Genomic DNA, 22,211 nt, shown 5'->3' with positions numbered 1-22,211 from the left:
TAATTTCACTTTTGGGACATGCTATATATGCTTGTCAGAATCCCAAAGAACTTCCTGGAACTCTTTATGGAGTGCTTCATTCAGCACTCAGTGCAGGACTATGACCGCTGCTTGTTAAAACTGCTTTTATTTGAGGATAGTATTCAATTACTGTGTGCCTTTAGCTGTCATACAAACTGCTTAATCTGTGGGGCTTAGGTTCTCTCAACTTTGTGATGGGAAGATCGCATTTTTCATTTAGTTTTTATTTTGATGCATCAGACTTTAATCAAGGCCTCTGAAAAACATTTTCACAGTCATTATTGCCACTCATCAGGAGGAAAATAGGCAAGGAAGAAATTACTTCTGAAGGGTCTGCACAACCATAAGATGTTACCAATAACATCCTGTCTTGCCTAGGATATCTTAGTCACTTACTGTGTCATGTAATCAAACAGGAAAACTACTAATAACTTTGCAGATCAATTGCATAGAAACAATGGGCTTGATTAAGATGCTGAATGCAAGTTGAAAGTCCCTGCTGACTAATCTTGATTTTTTTTTCTCCCAATTATGGGACTGTACCTTCAGCCTAGCTTTAAAACACACCCCTTGGAGTTTTAAAGACTGGAAATAAATTTAAATTGCTTAAAAAAAACCTCAGACTGTGACAGTCAAGGTATTTATTATACTATGAAAGGTTTGGTTATTAAGATTCTACCCCTCTTCTTTGCCACTACAAAGTGTTGATGCAAATAGGAGATTGCCAGTTGACAACATACATTTGGCCTGTAGGGAAAGAAGCCATGGGAAAAGAATGCCCAGCTGCCTGAACAGCTCGAGGAAAACTGTTGGGTTTATAGTCTCTGGTCAATACTTGTTTTTTTCTTCCCATAAGATGGGTGTATGGAATTTGACAAGTCGCCATATTTTCCATGTAATGATTAGAGCACTTCTAGACTGATCTTGTCTCAAAATATGGCAAAGCTAATGGTGAGAGAAGGCTAATACAATCAGAGGGATTTGGTTTTCTTCCTGTACCTATCAAAGTAATTATAATTAATTGTTGCAATAGCCATATGTTATTATTATGTTTTGTGCAGCTGCAATGGCAAGACAAGCACCCCTGTGGATGAGCTGAGGAGCCTGGCAGAGAAGGAAGCATTGAGATTGTTGCCCAGTTCTTCCTCTTCTTATTTTAGCAGGTATTCTAGAATCAGAAAGGAAAAGATGCCTATTCATCTGTCTGGAGACAAGAAAATCATACCACTACATTTTTTCTTTTTAAACTTTTTTCTTTTTATAATGTACAAAGGGGGTGCTGTTAATTTTTATTTACTTTTCCTTTGTGACTCCCTGTCTGTCCTCTTAACTATTGCCTCCAGCCAGCATAACCCTCAAAATAATGACATAATTTGTATATAACAACAGGGAACAACCAGAAGCAATGACTAGTCAGCAGTCTTCTCACACGATATTCCAAGATCCAGTAACGTTAGGACACTCGCCCATAAAATTATTGATGCCAAGTCCTCGAGGTTTAAAAAAAAATGGGGGCAGATTATACTGACATCAAAACTTCTATCAGAGAAGTTTACATTGTATCATCTCATTCTTTCTTTTATGGTATTAAGCCTCAAAATGCCTATGTTGGAATATTATCCTAGTTTCACAACTGAGTGGGAGGGAGAAGCTGAGAGAGGCAGAAAGGCGTTATCTTATCAAAGGTCACAGTGAGTTTGTGGCAAAGCTCAGTTTGGGCTCCTGCTCCTGTGCTAAAACCCACAGATAGCAGCCTTTTTGCTCTGTAGAGCTACTTTTCTGATTAGCAGCAACTGTCAGAAGGCTTTATCACCTACCATGCTTTTGCTATGAGATGTATATGTCTTTTTCATCCAAAGCCTATCCTCCAGGGAAATTGTATACAAGCATTCAATATTTAAGGTTCAAATTCAAGTATCTCTCACTCTAAATCTTTTGCAGAAATTCCATTTCCTTTTTTTTTTTTTTCATCTTGACTTCATTTGCCAGGAGTTGAGACAGTGGCATAGGGGCACCTGGGAGTACAGACAGAAATGCCGCAAACAATTTGAGTGGTAATATTTCCTTTGTAGCAAAATCCATTACAAGAGAATGCTCTTCTTCTGCACAACGCTTACTGAAGCACTTTCATTAGAGGCTGAGGAGGGTCAGGCAATTTTTCAGTTATTTCTAATGTACCAATTGCTGTTGCTTATTCTGGAAATTAAGTGGATTATGAGAGATCAGTCATTAATCTGATTCATTTTCAATAGGCAAGAGAGGCAGAATTCAGATGTAAGGAACCTGCCATCAGGTTACAGTTACTCTTTTCATTGCCAGCTGGAAAGAAGGGTTTGATAGCAAGTTTTTTCAAGAGTGCAACTGCACTATGAATAGCTGAGTGATCTGTTAACAAGGATGAATTACATTTATTTGATCTGGCTGAATATGTTTGCCGTGTTTTTAAAAATCTGTTTGATAAAAGAGCCATTAGTATGAAATATTTTGTGTTTATGTCAGAATAAGTAGTGTAATCAATGCCAAACATCCTTACCAAAAAACCCAAGTGATTTAGATGACATAGTGACATTCACTGTCTGCAAAAGAGACAGAACAAATACAGACAGCTGAGAGGATGTTCAATTGCCCTTGCCTTTCTGATTTTCAATTATCTCCATTTAGACAGCTACAAGGAAAAAACTGCACAAGAAACTTCCACATGTCTCTGGATGAATTCAATTACATTGACCATCACAACTGTTTTCTTATCACAAAGAGGAAAAATGGAAGCAAGTACTGGTATAGATGCCTTCTGGGTAGTGAGATCTAATGATATTAGGGACAAAGGAAACATTGTAATTACAAGCTAGGGCTTTGAAGTTTGGTGGTAAAAAGATTGAAAACCTTATCCAGAACAGAAAATCTAGATGGATGGTGGCCTATATTTTCATTAGACAGATTTGTGTATGAAATAAGCTAAATTTGTGTAAGGAGTAAGGATCAGCATGTTGGGACACTGATCTGTCTTACCCTCGTGAATCTTTAATTGTCTTTCCAAATAAATCAACTCAGGAGTTGGGCAAGTGACCTCGGTGCAGAAGTGATCTGTGACCCGTCTCAGTGGCTGATTCAACTTGGGTCCAGATCGTGAAGGCTGTTGGGAGTCTGTGAACTGAACAAAGACTTAGCAATTTAACTAAAAGTTAAGTTGAACATTAGATTACCATGTTTAGGGAGCAAAGTACTGCAGCAGATCACTTGGGAATGCTCTGAATTCTACATCACTGCCGCTATAAAGTGCAGATTAGAAAAGAATGTCAGGAATAATTTATGCGGAGTTGATCTTGTAATAGAGCAGAAAAACAGAGCAGATGACCTCTCTACTTCTTTTTGATACTTGGTTCCTGTGACTGTGTTTGAATTTAAATAAGCAAACAACATACGTGTAATTTAAAGTAGCGTTTGTGTACAATTTCATTATTCAGTACTGAAGTATGTCTTAAATAGGAACTCATCAACTGTTTAGGACATGCTAGACTGGAACAAAACAAGGGGGTTTGCTCTAGTCTAGGTCCTGTATTTTCTCCAACTGATACACTTCCTTGTTACTTTAACAAATATTTATATTACATTTTTAAACTTGTTTTCTTTATAAATGTAGTGACGTACTCATATTTCTTCAGGCTGGCCGCCAAAAATATTTTCCTCTTTGCTGCGTGAGGTGTTTATGGCTACATACAGTTGCTCCCACTACATTTTATGAAAGGAACAGTAGAAATTGCAGTGATTAGTGGGTCTGCAACATGCTGGGCTGCTAAGGCAGAGAAAAAATGTAATTTCCAGATAATTTCTAGTACATTATGCACAACAATTTCTCTCTGAATAATTTCTTGCAGTAATTAAATACCACCATTGAGAATACATGCCTCCAATTTCTGTAATTTCAGATATAAATAAGCAGGAGTGAGCATCAGTAGTGAGCTATTCCAAAAGCAGGGTCAGTTGTGATGTAACTGGCCACTGCTGCAGAATCAGGTCACTTTGGGTTCTGGTCAAGATGCATAAGGGTAGCAGAAGCTGGTTAAAAATATATACATGCTTAAGTAGGCAGAGCAGTAATTAAAAAAGACTGGAACAGACCAACTTACAGAAATAGATCAATTAAGCTGATAGTTTTATGAAACTGGGTTTTGTTGCCATTGAAATCAGACATAAATTGTTTGTTGTTATAACACAGCAGTTAAAGGTCAAATTATGTCCCTTAAGTGCAGTTGTGATGTAGGACTTGAGTGTGCTAGCATTAAAGGGCACTAATGTAAAGCCAATGTAGCACATGAGCACAACTTCTGCAGGAAGTTCACTAGAACACATGAAAGATGCCTAAATCTGCTTCTGTGTTAGGCTTTCTCCATTCATCTCCGTGACACTCCTCCATTGTAGTTGTGACAACCGGGCAACTGCATTTGTAGATAAACACAAGTTTATGCAGCTTTATAGAAGTCAAACTTGCAGACTAGAATGAGGACCGTGAGCTTTAGGAGGATTGCTGTTCTTTTGCAGCAGAAAATGCTGCAGGCAGTGTTGCTGGTACTGATTGGAACAAAGTTTTGGGATTTGCCTGTACTATGGTAAACGCCTACTATGAGAAAGTGCTACTTATTGTCAAGTACCAAGGGCTGGTGGCGTACCCTTACACAATCTTCACACATTTGTGGAGCGGATGTGCCAGCTTCAGGCAAGTTTGCAGAAGGGTCCAGCGGGGCTGTTGGGCTCTGAGTCCCTCGTGCGCAGGGGGACATTGGGCCCTTCAGTGTGGGGCTGCAGCATTGTCCTGCAGGCCAAACACCGGCTGGTGGCCACCATTCCTCAACAACATCAACCTGGAGGTGCCAAGGCAGGAGGACACCAGCACGGTTTATATGGAAGTACTTATATAGAACATTCTGATTTGGAATGGACCCACAAGAACCATCGAGTCCAACTCCTGTCCCTGCATGTGACAACCCCACAGTTCACACCGTGTATCTGAGGGTGTTGTCCAGTCTCTTCTTGAACACTGTCGGGCTTGGGGCCGTGACACCTCCCTGGGGAGCCTGTTCCAGTGTCCAGCACCTCTGGGTGAAGAACCTTTTCCTAATGTCCAACCTGAACCTCCCCTGGCACATCTTCCTGCCATTCCCTCAGGTTCTGTTACCGGTCAGTAAAGACCTGCTCCTCATCCTCCCCTTGTGAGAAAGCTGTAGCTGCCATGAGGTCTCTTCTCAGTCTCCTCTTCTACAGGTTGAACAAACCAAGTGACTTTAGCCACTCCTCATATGGCTTCTGCTCTAAATGCTTCACCAAATCCGTATCTGGACACACTGGTAGCTTTATATCTTATTTATCCTGTGGCACCCAGCCCTGCACACAGTGAATGCTGCAGGTGAGGCCGCACAGTGCAGAGCAGAGCGGGACCATCCGCTCCCTGCCCGGCTGGCGATGCTGCGCTGGATGCATCAGGACACGGGTCCCTTGGCTGCCAGGGACACTGTTGACTCATGTTCAACTTGCCCTTACACACAGTTGTTATTATACAGAGGTGTAACTTTCCCGTCGCCCTTCCCAGGAATCATAAGTAACGCTTCCCTTTGCTTCTCGGCTGCTCTGGGGTGAGGGCCGGTGGGGGCGGACAGCAACAGCCCTTATCAGCTCTGCCACTCGCCCGGCCGGGGCAGAGGCGGTGTCCCGGGAAGGAAAGGGGTTGTGCCAGGGATGAGGGAAAGAAAAAAAAAAAAAAAAGGAAGAAAAGCGAGGGTTTTGCGGGCAAGAGAGAGTTCTTCGGCAGGGAAGGGGCCTCGCTGAGGAGAAAGCCGGAGGGGCCGGCCGGGCGCGGCGGCGGCGATAAGGGAGGCAGGCGCTGCGGGCAGCGCGACGCCCTCGGGCTCCCCTCCGCCCGTGGGGAGGATGCGGAGGCACTGCGCAGCACCCAGGGACGCGGAGGCCGCGGGGACATGAGCCCGGGGGCCGGCCGGGCGCTGGGGCCGCTGCTGCTGCTGCTGGCGCTGCTGCGGTGCGCGGGGCGGCGGGGTGAGTACGGCCCCTCCCCAGGTCCCGCCGGCGGGGCCGAGAGGGCGGCGCCCGTCAGCCGAGGCGGGAAAGGCGGGAAGGGGATGGCGGCCCTGGGACGAGGGAAGAGGAGGCGGCGGGAGGGTGGTGTCCTGGCGGCGGGCGCTGCCGCAGCGGGAAGGGGAGGCCCGGCCGTGGTGGCGGGACGGGCCCGGGTGGGCGCCGGCGCCATGCCTCGCCCCGACGGGTGCGTCTCCTCGCCCGCCGTCCCGAGCAGAGGGAGCGGCCGGGTAGGGCTGGAACCGTGAGGTGACTTCAGTGCTGGAGTGAGAAATTTAACGTTATTAACGCTAAATAAGTCGTAAAGTTTTATCCATAGTAGTAAAGGCGGGGGGGAGTGGGGAGTGTGTGTGGGGGAGAAACTGTTTGTTATCTCCCGGAGCAGCAATCTGAGGAGGACACTCCCACGTCTTATCAGAAGATTGAGGTATCATGAGAAAGTTCTTCCTGTGGCTGTTTTTAAATTTAATTTTTTCATCTACGTTGGCTACCGTCGCATGCTGACGGTTTTTGTTTTCTGGTCTTATTAGGAACACACACAAAAAGTATATAAAAGCATTGAGATTAGGAGTAGTAATCTGTGATGCTTCCAGACAGTTTTACGGCAATTGGAAATGCACAGTGAGTAAAACAAACACTGTGCATGTGGAAGGTTCTATCACACCCATAAATGTGGTGCATAAAACAAGCTGGAAAGAGCGTTCAGTTGCCTTCTCCTTCCAGTTAAAGTTACGTATTTATACACCGTGTAAAGGCAGGTAGAATTTTGTCAGAGCTGCTCTATATGCAGTAAGATTCGTATTCTATAAGAATCACACCACCCTTATCCATCTTAGCTGTTTTAGAAGAGTAAAAATTTCTGTAGTGATGTGTCCAGCATTATGAGACAACTTCAGCTGTGCATATTAGTTATTTCTTTAAAAATATAAAAAAGGTGTAAGCATACACATGGTCTGTCTACATTCAGGCTGTCCATTCTGAAGTTTATCATTTGTAAACCCAGTGTATGTGTGAAGATAACAAAAGTGGTTTACAAAAAAACCAAAGAGAAACGCACATAATGTGCTGAAAGTAGGAATACAAATAAAGGAATAAGTTCGTATTTTATGCTAGTTTCAGGTATATTTATAGTCCTATCAGTTTACAGTTAATTAGGTTGTGTGTCATACACTACTAAACTGCTACTAATATAAATTCAATTCTAAAATGATGAAGTCATCTTTCAGCTGGCAATATTCTCAACATTGTTTTTGTGAATAACATTTATACCACATACATGTTGATGATAGAAGACACAAATAGTTTGGTAAACAGGCCAAATGTCTGTGCATAAATGACAGAAACAAAGTAATAGAATAAATAAGGAAACAGAAATCAAGACAAAAAGGAAAGAAAATAATTATAGAGAAGATTAACAATATTGGGTAGAGCTATTTATTATGTGTCTCGTAAGCCTTGCTGCCTGCTGAAAAGCTGTTTTGTTCATTGTGAAAGAATAGATGGGTGGAGAAAACTGTTCAGTGTAGTTTTATTTAATCCTTTCTGTTTGGTTTTTTATTATTATTTTTGGTCTCTGAATACTCTGGCAGTGGTTTTCCTGCAAGTTTGAAAATGAGATGGGAGGACATGGGATTTTGTTTGATGTGTTTTAATCTGCATTTTATCTCCACTTCAAATTCTGTGCCAGTTACCCATCCCAGACAAACTTTATGTTCCTTCTTAAAAAAAATAATTGCATCTTTTTGTTCTTAAAGCACTTGTGAACAGATCAGTTCCAGATGTCTGTGCAACTTGCCACATTCATGCTACATGTCATCAAATTGAAGGGAAAAGTGTCTGCATTTGTAACTATGGATTTGTAGGCAATGGAAGAACTCATTGTCAAGGTATGCTGCCTGTTGGTGAAATCACAAGAAACCATATACATTCCTGAAATGTTCTTTCTCAAGTAATATTACTAAATTATTCAAAACACGGTAGAACTTGGTCATTTCATGGTAGCATTTCCAGAACCTAGAATATGTGTGGCTTGTGGTGGTGTTTTGGTTTTGTGGTTGGTTGGTTTGTTTGCTTGTTTGAATGGCTGGCCGTGAGCTGTACTTTACTTGTACTTCATGTAAGTATTGCTTTGTACTTAGTTGCTTAACTGTTTTACTCAGCTTCTGCTATATAATGAAGGATTTAAATTAATTTTGTCTTAGAAAATGTAGGGGTTTATCAAACATGTAGTTAAAAATAATATTTATTGGTTTATTAAATTGTTTATTGAATATTTTTTATCTTAAGTTCAGCAAAAAATCATCTATACTGGGCTTCACTTTATTATTCTTTTCAAGCTATGCACCAGTGAAATGAAAACTAGACAGCAAAACTGACAATTAAATTCAGTCCCTTTTTACTGATTTTGCAGTTAACTCAGATTACTGTGTAACTAAAAATAATTTAATAAGTTAAACGTCTGTTCTTAATAACAGTGTGCATATACACACAGATTTCTTAAGTGCAAATGTGTTATGTGAAAAGTGGTGTTCAGCATTGTTTTATTACTGTAGCAGGTAGTGTCCTTTTAATTCTGTCTCACACATGACAAATCAGTATGTGAATCAAAGGATGATGTAAAATACTCTGTCTGAGTGTATGTAATATCTTATCACTGCCTAAAGCAGAAGGTCCTCCACCTCTGATCTCTTCCACTCCAATCTCCTTCCTTCAGAAGCACTGGCACCTGCCAGGCCCTGATCCAGTGACCTCATTATTGTGGGAGAAGACAAGCTGCATATTTTACCATGTTAATTCTGTGCCCGTTGGGTCAACTGGGTAAGATCAGCATGAACTGATTGCTGATCAAAATTGCTGCAGCCAGTGCATGACGTAAGGAAGAGCAGAAATGGAGTGCAGGACTTGCTCATTTCAAGAGCTCTTAGATCAGCTCAAGCCGTGTCATGTTTATTCACAGTTTTATCCAGGGACAGACCAACCTCTGTTGGCCTAGGTACTCCAGCTTTCTAGCAGTGTCTACATCCCAAATAACATACAGAGAAAACTCTAAGGGGAGGTGTGGTTACACAAGAATGAGTGAGGAGGGAAGAATATTCTACTTTACCTGATCTCTCTCTGTTTTGTTTTAAATGTGCTGACAGATAAAGATGAGTGCCAGATTGGAGCCAGCAAGATCTGTGGAAATCATACACTGTGTCATAATACACATGGAAGTTTTTACTGTGTTTGCCTTGATGGATACCGAGCTTCCAACAACAACAAGACATTTATTCCAAATGATGGCACGAACTGTACAGGTAGACATCAGGAATCCAGAACTTAATTTTCTACTATACAGATGTGGGGTTTTTTTTCAGTTGCTTTAGAACTTGCTTTCTAATACTATATCAGAGCTGGGTTCTAACAGCTGTGAATTAGTTCCATTTTGCAATCTTTGCTGTGTTACGTATTATTGCTTCACAGTCACATTCAAACAATAATCTTTCCAGAAGAGGAAGCTAGATTAAAGAAAACAAGATTGTCCTTATCTTTACCCCAGAATGTCGTACTTGCGTTTAGTGTAGAATATTAGCCAGTTCGTTGTTACAGTGATGAACTGTTTTAATTGATTAAGATATGTGCAGATACAGGATTATTCTGGGATTGTTGTAGCAGGAAATAACATTGGAAACTATTTGTCAGGTAAACCAGAAACAATTTGAAAGACATCTAGCTACAAAATTGCAATTCTCTTCCTTTCAGATGTTTGAACTTGGGCAGTGATAAGCCTCTTTGTTTCCCAGAAGAGCCATCAGAAACTGTGTAGAACCCATTCATGAAATGCTGTATTTGTTTTAAGCTTTGGTCCTATATGAACTAATTAGAAAATATTACAAAGTGCATACATTTTAATCTGTATTTTTAGATATAGATGAATGTGAGGAGTCTGGGCTGTGTGGTCGCAATGCAAGATGCGTGAATACTGAAGGAAGCTACGAGTGTCACTGCAATGATGGTTATAAATTAGAAAATGGAGAGCTTTCATTTCATCCAGATGGGAACACAGTTTCATGCAAAGGTGAGAGTCTTTGGATGCTGTTTTTACTAGCAGGTAAAATCAGATCTTACATGGCATAGTAGTACCTGCTCTGACCTGTGCTTTTAAGTGTGCAGGGCAGAAGCCCTCTCTGTGCACTTTGTCTGCTGTATGATTTTCATTCTTGGATTCAGTTTCTTCCAGTAATGCCTGGGTGGTAGGGTCAACACTGCATGAGATTTTTACAGGCTTTCCACCAGTGGTTCTGGTGTGCAGGATCAGAGAAGCTTAATACCATGAAGGTGACGTAATTATTTTCTGAATAGGAAGAAAGTGTGGTATAATCCACTTGCTCATGTAATCATACTGCGTGAAGGGGAAGGGAAGAGCAGAGAAATACCTGGTAAGAGAGGTCAAATGAATGAAACAAACCTAGAGGAGAGGAATTGTAAAACAATAGTTTAGCTATTTATTACATACTGTACCATGTGCACAAATAAACTGTTCTGTTTATCTTGCCATTAAAAAAAAAAAAAATTTGAAGCCTTGCTCCTTTCCTCTCTAGTGCAGGTTTTCACAGGTGCAAAGTGCTAGCAGTGTTAGCTGTAGCTGCCAGAGTATGTAATGAACCCAGGCATCCCAGGTGGAGGGAACTGCCTCGATTATATCCAGCTCTTTTCTGACCTATTGCAAGACCCATTAATAAAGCTCACTGCCTGTAGTTCGTCCATTTTTTTTCTGACTGGAGTGCTCCACTTCATTATGTCAGAAGTGCTGATAACCCTGCTTATCTCACCAACTTCTCCTTCCACATGCTGTGCCAAAGTAGTGTGTCTGTACTGACAGTGTCACTTGCAGAGTTGGACAAGGGAGACCTGTCAAGCAGCTGTGCAGAAGGAATGTAGCTTTTTTTGTGCAGGCTGGTTCAGTGAGGTGAAGGAATTGAGGGTCAGACCATTTCATTTCAGCCTGTCCACAGGGCTTCACTTTTCCTGTGCACAGTGAAATAAAGTTGTGAATTGGGGCCTGAAATTTTCCTCTGGTGTTGAAGGATCATTAAGCCATTGCTGTAATGAGCCTGGCACATGCAAAGCACCATCACATTACAGTGTCTCCTCTTAGGTGTTGTGGGTGGCTTCAGCTGTATGCTAGTAAAGATGTAGCTCCATATCTGGATCGCTGTGTTCCTCCAGCTGTGGTCACTACAACTCTTCAACTCTAATCTTATACCCCTTTGGCGGCTCCTCAGATTCATCAGATTTGGTGTGTGTGACCACCTAGTCCAGCATCCCTTAAAGTGATTGTGTGTTGTGATTTTTGTACTGTGAGATCTTTTAACTCAATCTCTTTGCAGAAATCGGATGTGGGTCCCCTCCTGAAATGAAGCATGGCTACATTGTGAGGAACTACAGCTTGCTGCCAGGAAGTGTGGTTCATTACGAGTGTGAAGAAGGGTTTTACAGCAATGAGGGAAAGTTCTCATATTGCACGGCAAATGAAACTTGGGAACCTGCCACTTTAAGCTGTAAAGGTGAAAAGAGTCTTAAATCTTTCTTAAATTCTTTATTAAGTGTGTTTATGCATAGGGGAGTGTGTTTGTGAAACACAGTAGACTGTTTCCTTAATCTGAAGGATAATTTTTCAAGATCTGTCTATTCGCAAAAAAAAAAAAAAAAAAAAAAAAAAAGAGAGAGAGAAAATAAAAGAAAAAAAAGATGCTGTGGTGCGGAATGACCTTACAACCCTTGAAGTTATAAGGAAGGTATGCATTTATTTACGACGCTGAACACACGGGGAATCATTTCACCTAATGCGTGTGTGAAATTACAGTGGCTGTGAGTTTGGTTAAATGCAGTAAAGTGTTACATATCCATGAAAGTTTTAGGAACGCCTATACATATTCATAACCTGTCACCGAGAAGGTGGTTCATATTACAATGAGTTCTGGGAGATCATTTCCATAGCCTCCACCTCTGGCTCCTCCTGGTTGCAGCTGTGCAGTGATTGTGAACCCGGGTCCTCTTTCTCTGTACACAGTCACCTTTGGTCCAGTGTGATGAGTTGATTGGGTCTCAGACTGCTGAGTTGGTTAAAACTGACGTATCTCCTGTCCTGTGCCCAAGTTTCTGTAATCTAGTTCACCCAAGGATGCACCAAGGATGTACCCAAGGATTATTATTTTTGCAAGGCGTCAGTGAAGTCCTGTTTTTCGTACAGTGAGTTACACAGAGTGAAGCAAGGCTAGGCAATAGTGATGTGGGCTAAAGGGTTAGCTCTCTAAGTGTCTTTAGTGATGTGGGCTAGGGTTAGTTCTTTAAGTGTTAGTTATTAAGTGTTAATAAATTAGTTGTCAATTCCCTGTATCAATGCCACCTCTTCTTGTTAGTGTAATAACATTTTTGATGATGGTCCTTGCATTTTTGCAGACACTACAGCATGTCCTTCTGCCTCTGAACCAAGGCCTAGAAAACTAGATTTCTGTAGCATTTCATGGGACAGGCCACTGAGTTAGAAGGCATTAGCTGACCTCTCATGAAAATAGCAATTTTTGTGAAGCTTTTCTTAAAACTGACTGTAGGTGCAGAGGAGAGGAATCACACCACTCCTCATCTCTGGATAGCCTTATTTTTTAAGAGCATTCATGCAAGAGCAAACAGGTTCACATCTCTGAAGTGTAAAGTCTCCTGTGAGGATCTTTAAAACTTGCACTTGCTTCGGTGTTTTCTGCCCATCCTGTTGAAATATTGCTACTTACAAGTGCAGAATTTTGTGACTAGTTAGAAAGTCTGTGTGTTAGTTGAATGACACTTGAAGTGCTAGCTAACAGAAGCTACCCTCTGTGTAACAATTCTATAGAGGAGAATTGTCATTCTGAAAATTATCACTAAAGTGAGGAGTGTTCCTTCTAAAAAATATTAAAGCTCTCTTCTCTCTCTTTTTTCTCATTTTCTTTTTTTTTTTTTTTTATTTGAGAGGGAGATAGAAGTGTAACACTTGTACATGTGCCTAGGGGAAGTGAATAAATTAGAATAAGGATGCTAAATCAGTGTGGTTGGGAGAAGTGAAATATTAAAGATACCAGAAAATTCATAAGAAAGAGAACATAAGACATTTTGAGACCAAATTATTGGCATAAAAAAGAATAATTGAAATAACATTTTTTCACCAAAATAAATAAAGAATAATGAATTTCAAAACAAAAACGAAGTGCCCAAAATGTAAAGAGATCCCCAAAGAAAGCTTGTGGAATGCAGTCCTTGTGAGTTGTTTTGATACGCTTTGTACATTTGTTTTTTATTAATATTTTTTAGTGCTCACTTTCTCATGTGTTTTTTTTAATTTCTACAATCAAACAGTAGGTCAGGTTGGAGTTTCTGAGCACATCTTTCATGGTTAACTGAAATAAAATACATCAAACACCAAGAAACTGCCTATGAGTCTGAAATGACAAACTTATTTCCCCTTTGTATTGCAAGCTCTTTTCCTGGATTTCAGTTAGGACTTCCCTTTTTGTAAAACCAGCATGTCTGACTTTTTTTTTTTTTTTAATATTAGTGAAAGCACCTTTAAATAGATCTTTAAACTCTGAGAGTTTCCCTGATATGTCTTTATTGCTAAGTTAAGTATTTCTCATGACCAGGTGTAAAGTTTTATAATAATTTTTAGGAAAATTAATAAATTTGTCTTTCGTTTACCATCCTATGGTAATTTAGGAGTTTATTTTTTGTAGTCATGATAAAACTGGTAATTGAAGGTAGATCAAACTTGGCAAGATGTGTGACCTAACATCAGGTTACTGTAAGTGGGGCAGATCCCCCTTTTTTATTTGAACATAAGTATATGAATGTAACATGCCTTTAGAGAGTACAGCTTCCCTTGAATATTATTAAAAATTGTCTTGAGGTGAAAAGTCAGATAGTTTAGTGGGAAGATGTGATGTATGTGACAAGGAGTAGTTAAACTATTGAATATCAGTGTTGTGTCATGCTAACATGAAAGCCTTTTCAATGGTAGCTTACTTTTAAAAAAATAGACATCACATCAAAGAAAATACTTTTCTGTGCTGCTTGACTTATTTGTTTTATGCATTTGTAAATGACAACTCAGTGTTTTTAAATAGAGCAAGTATTGCAATGTGTTTTGAACACCATGTTAGAGTATTTCTTTAGCAGGAAACTTTTGTATTGTATGTTTTAGCCTTTTCTGTGTTCATACATTTTCTAGTCCTCGTGCACTTTTGCTTCCTAAAGGCAATTTCTGCTTGTCTGCCTCCCTCTGACTGTTACTCACTGCAAATAGTATCAAACCAGCTTGCCACCTTTGTAAAAGCAGGAGAATCTTAAAGATTGAAAACAAAACAGGGCATTTTCTGTATACTAGCAGCTAGGCTGAGGAAAGAGTCATAGGTCTATCATGCCATACTGAGAGAAAGGCAGAGAGAAGTCATTTTATTTGGAGGCAGCTGTGGAGTAGCTGTAACACCCTCAGTCATGGCATGGAGGTTGCAGAGGACATCAGGGACTGCTGGATTATCACAGGGAAGAGGGTCAGTTGATGATGACGAAAGAAATTCTCATGTGAGTGCAGCTGTCATTACTTCTGCTGCTTGATAAACAAGTTTATCTTCCTCTTTCTTCCTTTCCCTAGGTGTGGATTGTGGGCTTCCACCTTCTGTTTTACATGCACATCCAGCATTTTTAAGTGGGACTACATATGGAAGTGAAGTTACTTACAACTGTGTTCATGGTTACTTTATTGCAAGTGGTAATCAGACTGCAGTCTGCAATGCAGAAGGACAGTGGGATGGTACTGATTTGGTGTGCAAAGGTAAATCAAATCTGCCTTCAGGTTTGTTTAGCATAAATAGTGTTTCAGCCACCATAATAAAAAGGAGTCATCAGTTAGAGACTTTGTCTTTGAGCATTTAGTTTATACAGTTTTTGAGCATATTAAGTTCAGTTGCAAACCAAAAGCCATATATTAAACAGCATTTTTTATCTATGTTGCTAATGAAGTTGCAATAAATTGTTAAAAGTTAACATTCTAAGGACACAAGCCAGATGCATGTTAGGCATTGGGTTTTTCCTGAGTTGAATATTCAGCCTAAGTTGCTGCCATTTTCTAACTCAGTATCTACTCTGTGCTTGAAGCCACTACTTGGAATTTGAACCACTCTTAGCAGTTAGCATCCCCTTAAAATCCTGATATTCAGACAGTTTCCAGTTTCAAACTATCATTGCTTAAGCATGCTATTGTTACTTGACAGGAGTTATACATCCCTTTTGTTATTATGAATGGGAAGAATGTAGCCTAACAAGTTCTTTGGTAAGAAGAAACATAAAGGTATATTTTTAAAAAAGTATTTTGGCCAACGAAATTTCTAGTGTATTATTAGTCTGAGTTCATAATTATTAATTAATGTGACCTCAGGATAATTACAGTCTTTAGTCAGTTTTTACGTTGGCACAACTTCACTTTTCCATTCACTGGATAATATCTTTTGAGCTTGATCCAGAGGGGTTGAGTGTTGTGCTCACTGCAATCAAGTGTAGTAATTTTTTTGCTTATGCCATGTCTGTGTTATGGTCACTCTTTACTTTTAGAATCTTTAATATTCTGGGTTACTATTGTAAATAGCAGGTTCGCTCCTTCTGCATTTTTACTTTTCAATCTGATTACACGGTGGCCATGGGCAGATAGCTCAAGTCAAGCAGCAGTATTTTTTAAATTTCATTACATACTGTCCTTCTATAAGTTAAACATGTTAATTTCACGTGCATTAGTAATTCTAAAGCTTGTTCTTGATCTAATAGGTACATACAGTCATACAAATTGGGATATGAAAATGAAGGTAGTCATGATGGTGGATGTATTGCCTGTTGCAAGACATATGTTTATCTTTAGAAGTTGTACAGGTCATGATTGTATACACTTTGGTTTTTACTTCTTTGTTTTCCTTTGAGTAGAATTTCAGAATTGCTTAAGATTATCCATTAAACAGTTCAAAACACTTTCTTTTCTGCATATAAGCTTTAGTGAAGGTAAGATTTTAATTATGTAGTTTGCTTCTTATAAATGAAATGAAGACTCTTTTATTGGGCTATAATGTTGATTGTGGATTTGAAAAGAGATTTTAACCCTAATAGTATTCTTCTATTGATTTGATCTTTACTCTTTATTCTTTTTTGTTACCTAATTTTATTATGAAGCTCCAGAAAACAACTGACCAAATGAATTCATTTATAAGTGCATTACCTCAGCTTTCTAATTAAGTTTGAAGTGGTCTGAAGAATCCATCTTATTTTCCCCCAGGAGTGCTCTTTCTGCTTGTCCGTAGCAGCTGCTCCTTTTTTTTTTTCAGAGCTTGAATTAAATCCACTAGCAAAGGAATATAATCTTCATGCTCTTCTTTCATGCCGCTGCTTGGACCATATGTTGTTTTTCAGGTCTGTTGTTATTAATGATAGGTATAGATCCACTTGTGAAAATTTGCATAGAGATCCTTGTTCTCCATTTTTAAACAGGACACTATTTAATTTTATCATCTTGAAGGATAAATGTTCCACCTCGAGAGAAAGTGTCCAGTCACAAAATTCTCGTTTCCAAATGGCTGACCTGACTATGAAGTGAAGTCTCTATGAAGTGAGAAAAGGTGGAGTGTTAGATGCCGGGACAATTTAACTCTCTTGAACACTTTGATACACCTTGCCTGTTTTCATTTTCATGTTTTGCTATCTTGTTTTTTTCCATTTCAGAAATAGACTGTGGCAAACCTTTCCTGATTCCACACACAGAAATGATCTGGGACAACTCTACAACTCTATGGAGCAGAGTGTACTATCAGTGTAAAGAAGGATATTATTTTAATGGAGACAAGAATTTTTCAGAATGCAGAATAGATCAATCATGGGAGAATATTACATACATATGCAAAGGTAAATATTACTGCAGGAAGTTATAGTGGGGTGTGCTATTTAAATAGTTTGTCATCGCTGTTGTGAAGGTAGGAACAGGAGGAAGGATGAAAGCAAGAAATCTGTAATTTATAGTGTAGGGAACATGGTGGTACTTTTGGATGAAAGAGTGATGGAAGAGAATGTTAGACATACAACAATTTCTAGTGGATGCCTCAGATCTTTCTATGTCTGTCTTGCTTTTTATTTCAAAAAGAAAGGGACTAATGAAGCTAGAGTTTCCTTGCTGCACTGAGAACCTCCAGCTTTAAAAGACAGGGGAACATCGCCAGATGAGCAGAAGACATTTAATGACATTTTGTTGTGGGCCTAGTACTGTAAAGTGCGGTGTGATGAAAGTAGGTGCAAGGGAATTCAAAACTCCTTTTCCTTTTTTTTTTAATTCTCTCACAATGCCCAAAGTAAAATTTGTTCATGGTTGCCTTTCTAGTCTGGATCTAGTTGTCTGAATTTCAGTCCAGAAGGATTTTCTTATGGAAGAGTGAGTCCTGTGAAAGGAGGTCTCTAATGAAGGTGTTGTCATACTGTGAGCTTGGAGATAGGATGTACTGACATTCTAATAATAGCAAAAACCCAACATATGTTTTGGACTATGGCTGTTGTGCTCCTTTGTGTTCTTGGGTGTCCTTAGAAAGTGGTGTCACAAGATAGTTCTATGACTATGTATCTCTTGTTCTTAAGTAGCAGTGCTGTCTTTTGCAGATGGTAACGTTCCTGTAGCTTTGCGACATCCCTGTGTTTTTCAAAAGAACTGAAAGTGTGTTTTCAACTGCTACCACTTCACAGACTGAGCCTTTACACAAAGAGTTGCCACTTGATGCCTCTCTGCCTCACTTGATGTCTTGAGCATTCACTGCGAATATAAAACACGTGACATAATATAAAACGAGCAACAGATAAGCAGTTGTCTCACTTCTTATAGTGCCCTGATAAAATGGAACTGCTGTTCTTAGAAGTCATAATTAGTATTTCATTTAGGCAATTTGCATAGCTGTACTTTCTGAGTTGGTTTTGAAGCCGGCATTGTGTAGAGTGGCTAAGTTAACCAGGTATGTCAGTCTTCGCAGTGCTGAGACTTCAGTCTTGAGCACTCCGAAGTTTTGAAGGGCCTGAATCTGCAGACTGCACTCACAGGATTACCATGAATTTCAGCCAAGAGCTTTCCCAGAGGCAAAAATGTAGACTCCAGCTCTAGCTGCTGGATCAGAGGGCCAAAAATGTCAGAGCTACAGTCAAGTATAATGGAAAGAACTCTTAAAAATAGCCTAACTAGTCCAAGCTCCTTTGGAAAAAAAAATCATGGATAGGAAATTAATGCAGGGTCTTCAGCTTCTTAACTTCTACATTTTTCACACTGATTAGATGTATCAAATTCATTTCCAATTAAATGAAATTTCAGTTTCAGTAATGATACCTTTCAGATGTGTATGATCTTTAAGGTATGTGTAATTAACCAGTAATTCCACTTAAAATGAAAGAAAATAATGTGGCATTCCAGAATAACTTATGATAGAAGTCAGAAAACCATTTGTCTTTTCCTACTTGCTGATAAACCTCATCAGAAGTAAGGAAGCTAAGAATTTTCCCTGAGCATGTTCCCTTTGGCCAGTTATCACTTCTATATTTCTTAGGCAGTGATTGCTATAGAATGTCCTTTATTTGCATTGTCTGTTGGGGTATATGGTAAATGTGTATGTGTGTATGTAAGTACATTTAATAGTAGTTGGTTTTAATAACAAAATTCATTTTACTAAGAGATGCTGATTGGATTAAGCTGTCAGCAGTGAAGTACAGCAATAGTCATCTGGATAAGTCTTCTTTTCCGAACCCCTGATATGCATACATAAACTCAAGAGGCTAAAGTGCAGAGAACATACAGCAATGAAATACCTGCTGTCCAGTATACTTAGTGTGCGAGTCAGGACATCCTGTATAGCTTGTCCTGGAAGAACTTCTTTTTTCCCCGTGGAGCAGGAATGCGTGGTTTCATTTATATTAATAGCATAAATGGTGTGCTGTTATCCTAGGGACACATTGTGTTGAGCTCTGGTGGGATATCATGGTAAATTTGCAAAGCTTTTTTCAGAGTGAAAACAAGATCCCTTGTGGGAATAATGTTTCAGTTTGTTTCAGAGAAGGGCTTTGGCTACAAAGCATTGTAGCATGCAGTGGTACAAGGCAGTCTGAAACAAAAAGCTTGGTTTTCCCATTGTGAGTTTCAGAGGAGAAATTGTCAACCTGAGCTTTTTTGGTAGTAATATTTACCTGAGAGAGGTTGTTCTCTCTGTGGGCTCAAAACGGGACATAAGGTAATGTAAGACTTAGGGTTGCATTTTTTGTTAAAGTGAAAAGCCTAAAATGAAGCCTTCCCACTCTTATTTTAATTCTTGAGTTAATTCCACAGATAAGTTTGTTGTGTTTTGGTTTTTTTGTTGTTGTTGTTTTTGTTTTTGTTTTTGTTTTTTAATCTGCACTTGCAAATGGCACATTATGCAATGTATATTGTGAGCCTTTACCGAATCCATGAAGTGCATCACTTTGAGAAGGGCAGGGAGGGGAACTGGAGGGTGTCTGAAATGAAAATGTGTGAATTAGTTGGTTTCATCTTTCACTGAGCTTGGACACAAGTGTTTTGAAAGTAAAGGGTCAGAAGGGCTAACACAAATGTGTTAGGAAAATTTTTTCCCCTTGTAATATGTGTAGATTGCGTATATGCATGCATATACAGAGAGAGAGAGAGCTTAACTTCTGAGAGCTTCTTTCTTGGGCATCCAGGGAAAGTTACAATAAATTATGGTGAATTGAGTGCTTATGGAGTTGCCTATTAATACCATGTGCAGCTCTAAAACTGTTTTTGGTACTTTTTCCAATCTTCTTCACAGTTGTGGAGGGGTCAGTTAGTGCACAGAAGGGACAGTGTCTGATGCAGTTTTTAATGTTAAATGGATAATTGTTAGGTAGATTTTGGGGGTAAATAGTCCCTTTACCTACTGCAGCTCTTTTCATCCTGTTTGCAGAGTACTCGCTTCATCAAGCTTGTTGCAGTTTCCCAGGCTCACGTCCTAGAGATATCCTTCTCATGGAGAGGTTTTTCACAGTATCTGATATATCCTTTCCATAACAATTGGCTCTAGCCTCAGCTATAAGCACATAGACTGGGTTGGCTGCTGCTCATTATTCTGATCCTAGAAAACTCCTTCTCTATGTCTGTTTTCTTTGGAGATTGTTAGCATTCAGTGTATTTAGCATCTCTTGGTATGGGTAGCAGCAATATTTTGTCATAGGAAAAACAGTTTGTCCCGTTTCCTTATTTTATTCCAAAGCAAATACAAATCTGCATTAAAGAATTACAGTGTTTAAGTAAGTCTCCAGTACCACTCTTACTATTACAAATGCATTTATTAAAGTATTTTTTGATATATTAAGTGAAATATTGTCCTCGCAAAAGAAGCAGCTGCAGCATAGGTGTGGGAAAAGTTCATGGACATATGAAAAGGCTGGAGGAGTGAGTGAATCTGGCCTGCATGGAAAAGTAATGCACATTATTGGTAAAGTATTCAAAAATTCTGGCAGTGGGAAAGGGAAAACTGACCTCTGTGTGCCTTTAATGCTGGGCCTGACAGCACAGCAATCTTACCTGTCAGTTGTGAGAGGCTTCCAAAATAGTGTTAGGCAGTAAGTGGTGTCAGCACATTGCAAGCTTCATGTACATGGTGTACAGAGGAGAGGACAACCCAGTCCCAACGTATTGCGAATCTGAAACTCAAGTAGGGAAAAATAATCCTTCTTCACACCAATGCATGTTCCATCTGATTCTTAGTTTGGAGCTTCTGTGTCCTAACTTTTCATGTGCATCCTCTTTTTCATGTTACCTCTTACTAAATGCAGTGTGAATTGCATTTAATCCAACAGCTTATTCCAATCAGCATCTTTCACTAAAGGTTAATTTTCTGTTTCAGAATGCTTCATTTTTCTGTGTTGTGACTCCCCATCCACAAGTAGGGTTTAGCTGCATACCTTGACACCTTGATACTTTGTTGAGATAATAACATGAAACTTAGTTATTGTGGTAGTGAGGAATACCTTCAAAGCATCAAGAAAATAAGGTGTTTAGTAGGTTTTGAGCCTTTTCTCAGAAAATTGATGTTTTATGCCAGCATTGAAAATTGGAATGGATGAAGAGGTCAGAGGATACTTGCTTCAGAGATTTGAGGGTTTAGAAGGAAGTCTGGTTTGATTAATAGGTCCAGAGAAGGCATAGCAGATTGTTCACACTGTGCACTTTAAAACATTGCAGAGGAAGAAAATAATTCTTTCTCAATGTGAAAGAAAACAACTTGAAAAAATTCAAAAGCAAAATATGGATCCAGTCTGGAATAAACAGAACAGGATCATTCTTCATGAGTAATTTAACTGTAGATTTGCAAGGAAGATAATTTCCCTGGAACGGAGAGTGTCTATCTAATTAGTCTCTCTTTATTCAGAGTTGTTTTCCCTTTACTTTCACTTTCCATTCTTTCCCTATGCTTTGTCCATATTTCCAATGGCTTATTTCCCCTCTAGCTGGAATCCTCTGGGATGTCAGTTTTTACATCCTCACTTGTACAATACTAGGTGATATAGAAAGACAGCTGGAATGTTTCTATGGTGGCAGCACTGTCCTAATTTTTATTCACATCCATGTGTAAATAATTCATGTCAACCATGATGATCTTGATAGAAAAGGTGTCACTCATGTGTGGACATTGATTCAAAACCTGTGGTTCTGTAGGAATAAGAACCCCATCAAACAGTTAAGATAATTGTAGTAATAAATGACAAGGATCTTAGTTTTTGTAAAGGCCTAATTTGGTACGTTAAATCCAGACATCTGGTAATTTATTTAACTGCCTGGAAAAACACAGGTGGAGCCTGTGTTAAGGGGATTGCTACTTAAATTGAAGTGATGCAACACAGTGACAGCTAAACAAATGTGTAGCGTTTTGCAGACTATTTAGGTGTTTGTTTGTTTTGAAACCAAATCAATAGTCAGTTTGTGATAGCAAATACCCGTCTTGAAACCTCTTTCAGCTGCTGAGTAGATCATGTGCATTTCTGATCTCAGCCCATCTAATCCT

At 39.5% G+C, this 22,211-nt stretch overlaps 1 protein-coding gene across 3 annotated transcripts in view; it reads left to right on the top strand.

Moving 5' to 3' along the window:
- The first annotated feature begins 5,618 nt into the window (after window positions 1-5,618).
- The window catches only part of SUSD1 (sushi domain containing 1), a 46,926-nt gene continuing 30,333 nt past the window's right edge, over window positions 5,619-22,211 (top strand). For all 3 annotated transcript variants that reach the window (XM_080362688.1, XM_080362687.1, XM_080362686.1), the window contains exons 1-7: window positions 5,619-6,066; window positions 7,860-7,991; window positions 9,246-9,401; window positions 10,010-10,162; window positions 11,475-11,651; window positions 14,768-14,947; window positions 16,876-17,055. In XM_080362688.1, the coding sequence (XP_080218814.1) occupies window positions 5,991-6,066; window positions 7,860-7,991; window positions 9,246-9,401; window positions 10,010-10,162; window positions 11,475-11,651; window positions 14,768-14,947; window positions 16,876-17,055 (1,054 nt within the window). In that variant the 5' untranslated portion in view covers window positions 5,619-5,990. The remainder of the gene's footprint in view (window positions 6,067-7,859; window positions 7,992-9,245; window positions 9,402-10,009; window positions 10,163-11,474; window positions 11,652-14,767; window positions 14,948-16,875; window positions 17,056-22,211) is intronic.

Source organism: Nesoenas mayeri (assembly GCF_963082525.1).
Source record: "Nesoenas mayeri genome assembly, chromosome: Z".
In the NCBI taxonomy this organism is placed as follows: Eukaryota; Metazoa; Chordata; class Aves; order Columbiformes; family Columbidae; genus Nesoenas; species Nesoenas mayeri.
This window is presented reverse-complemented; position numbering and strand designations above follow the sequence as displayed.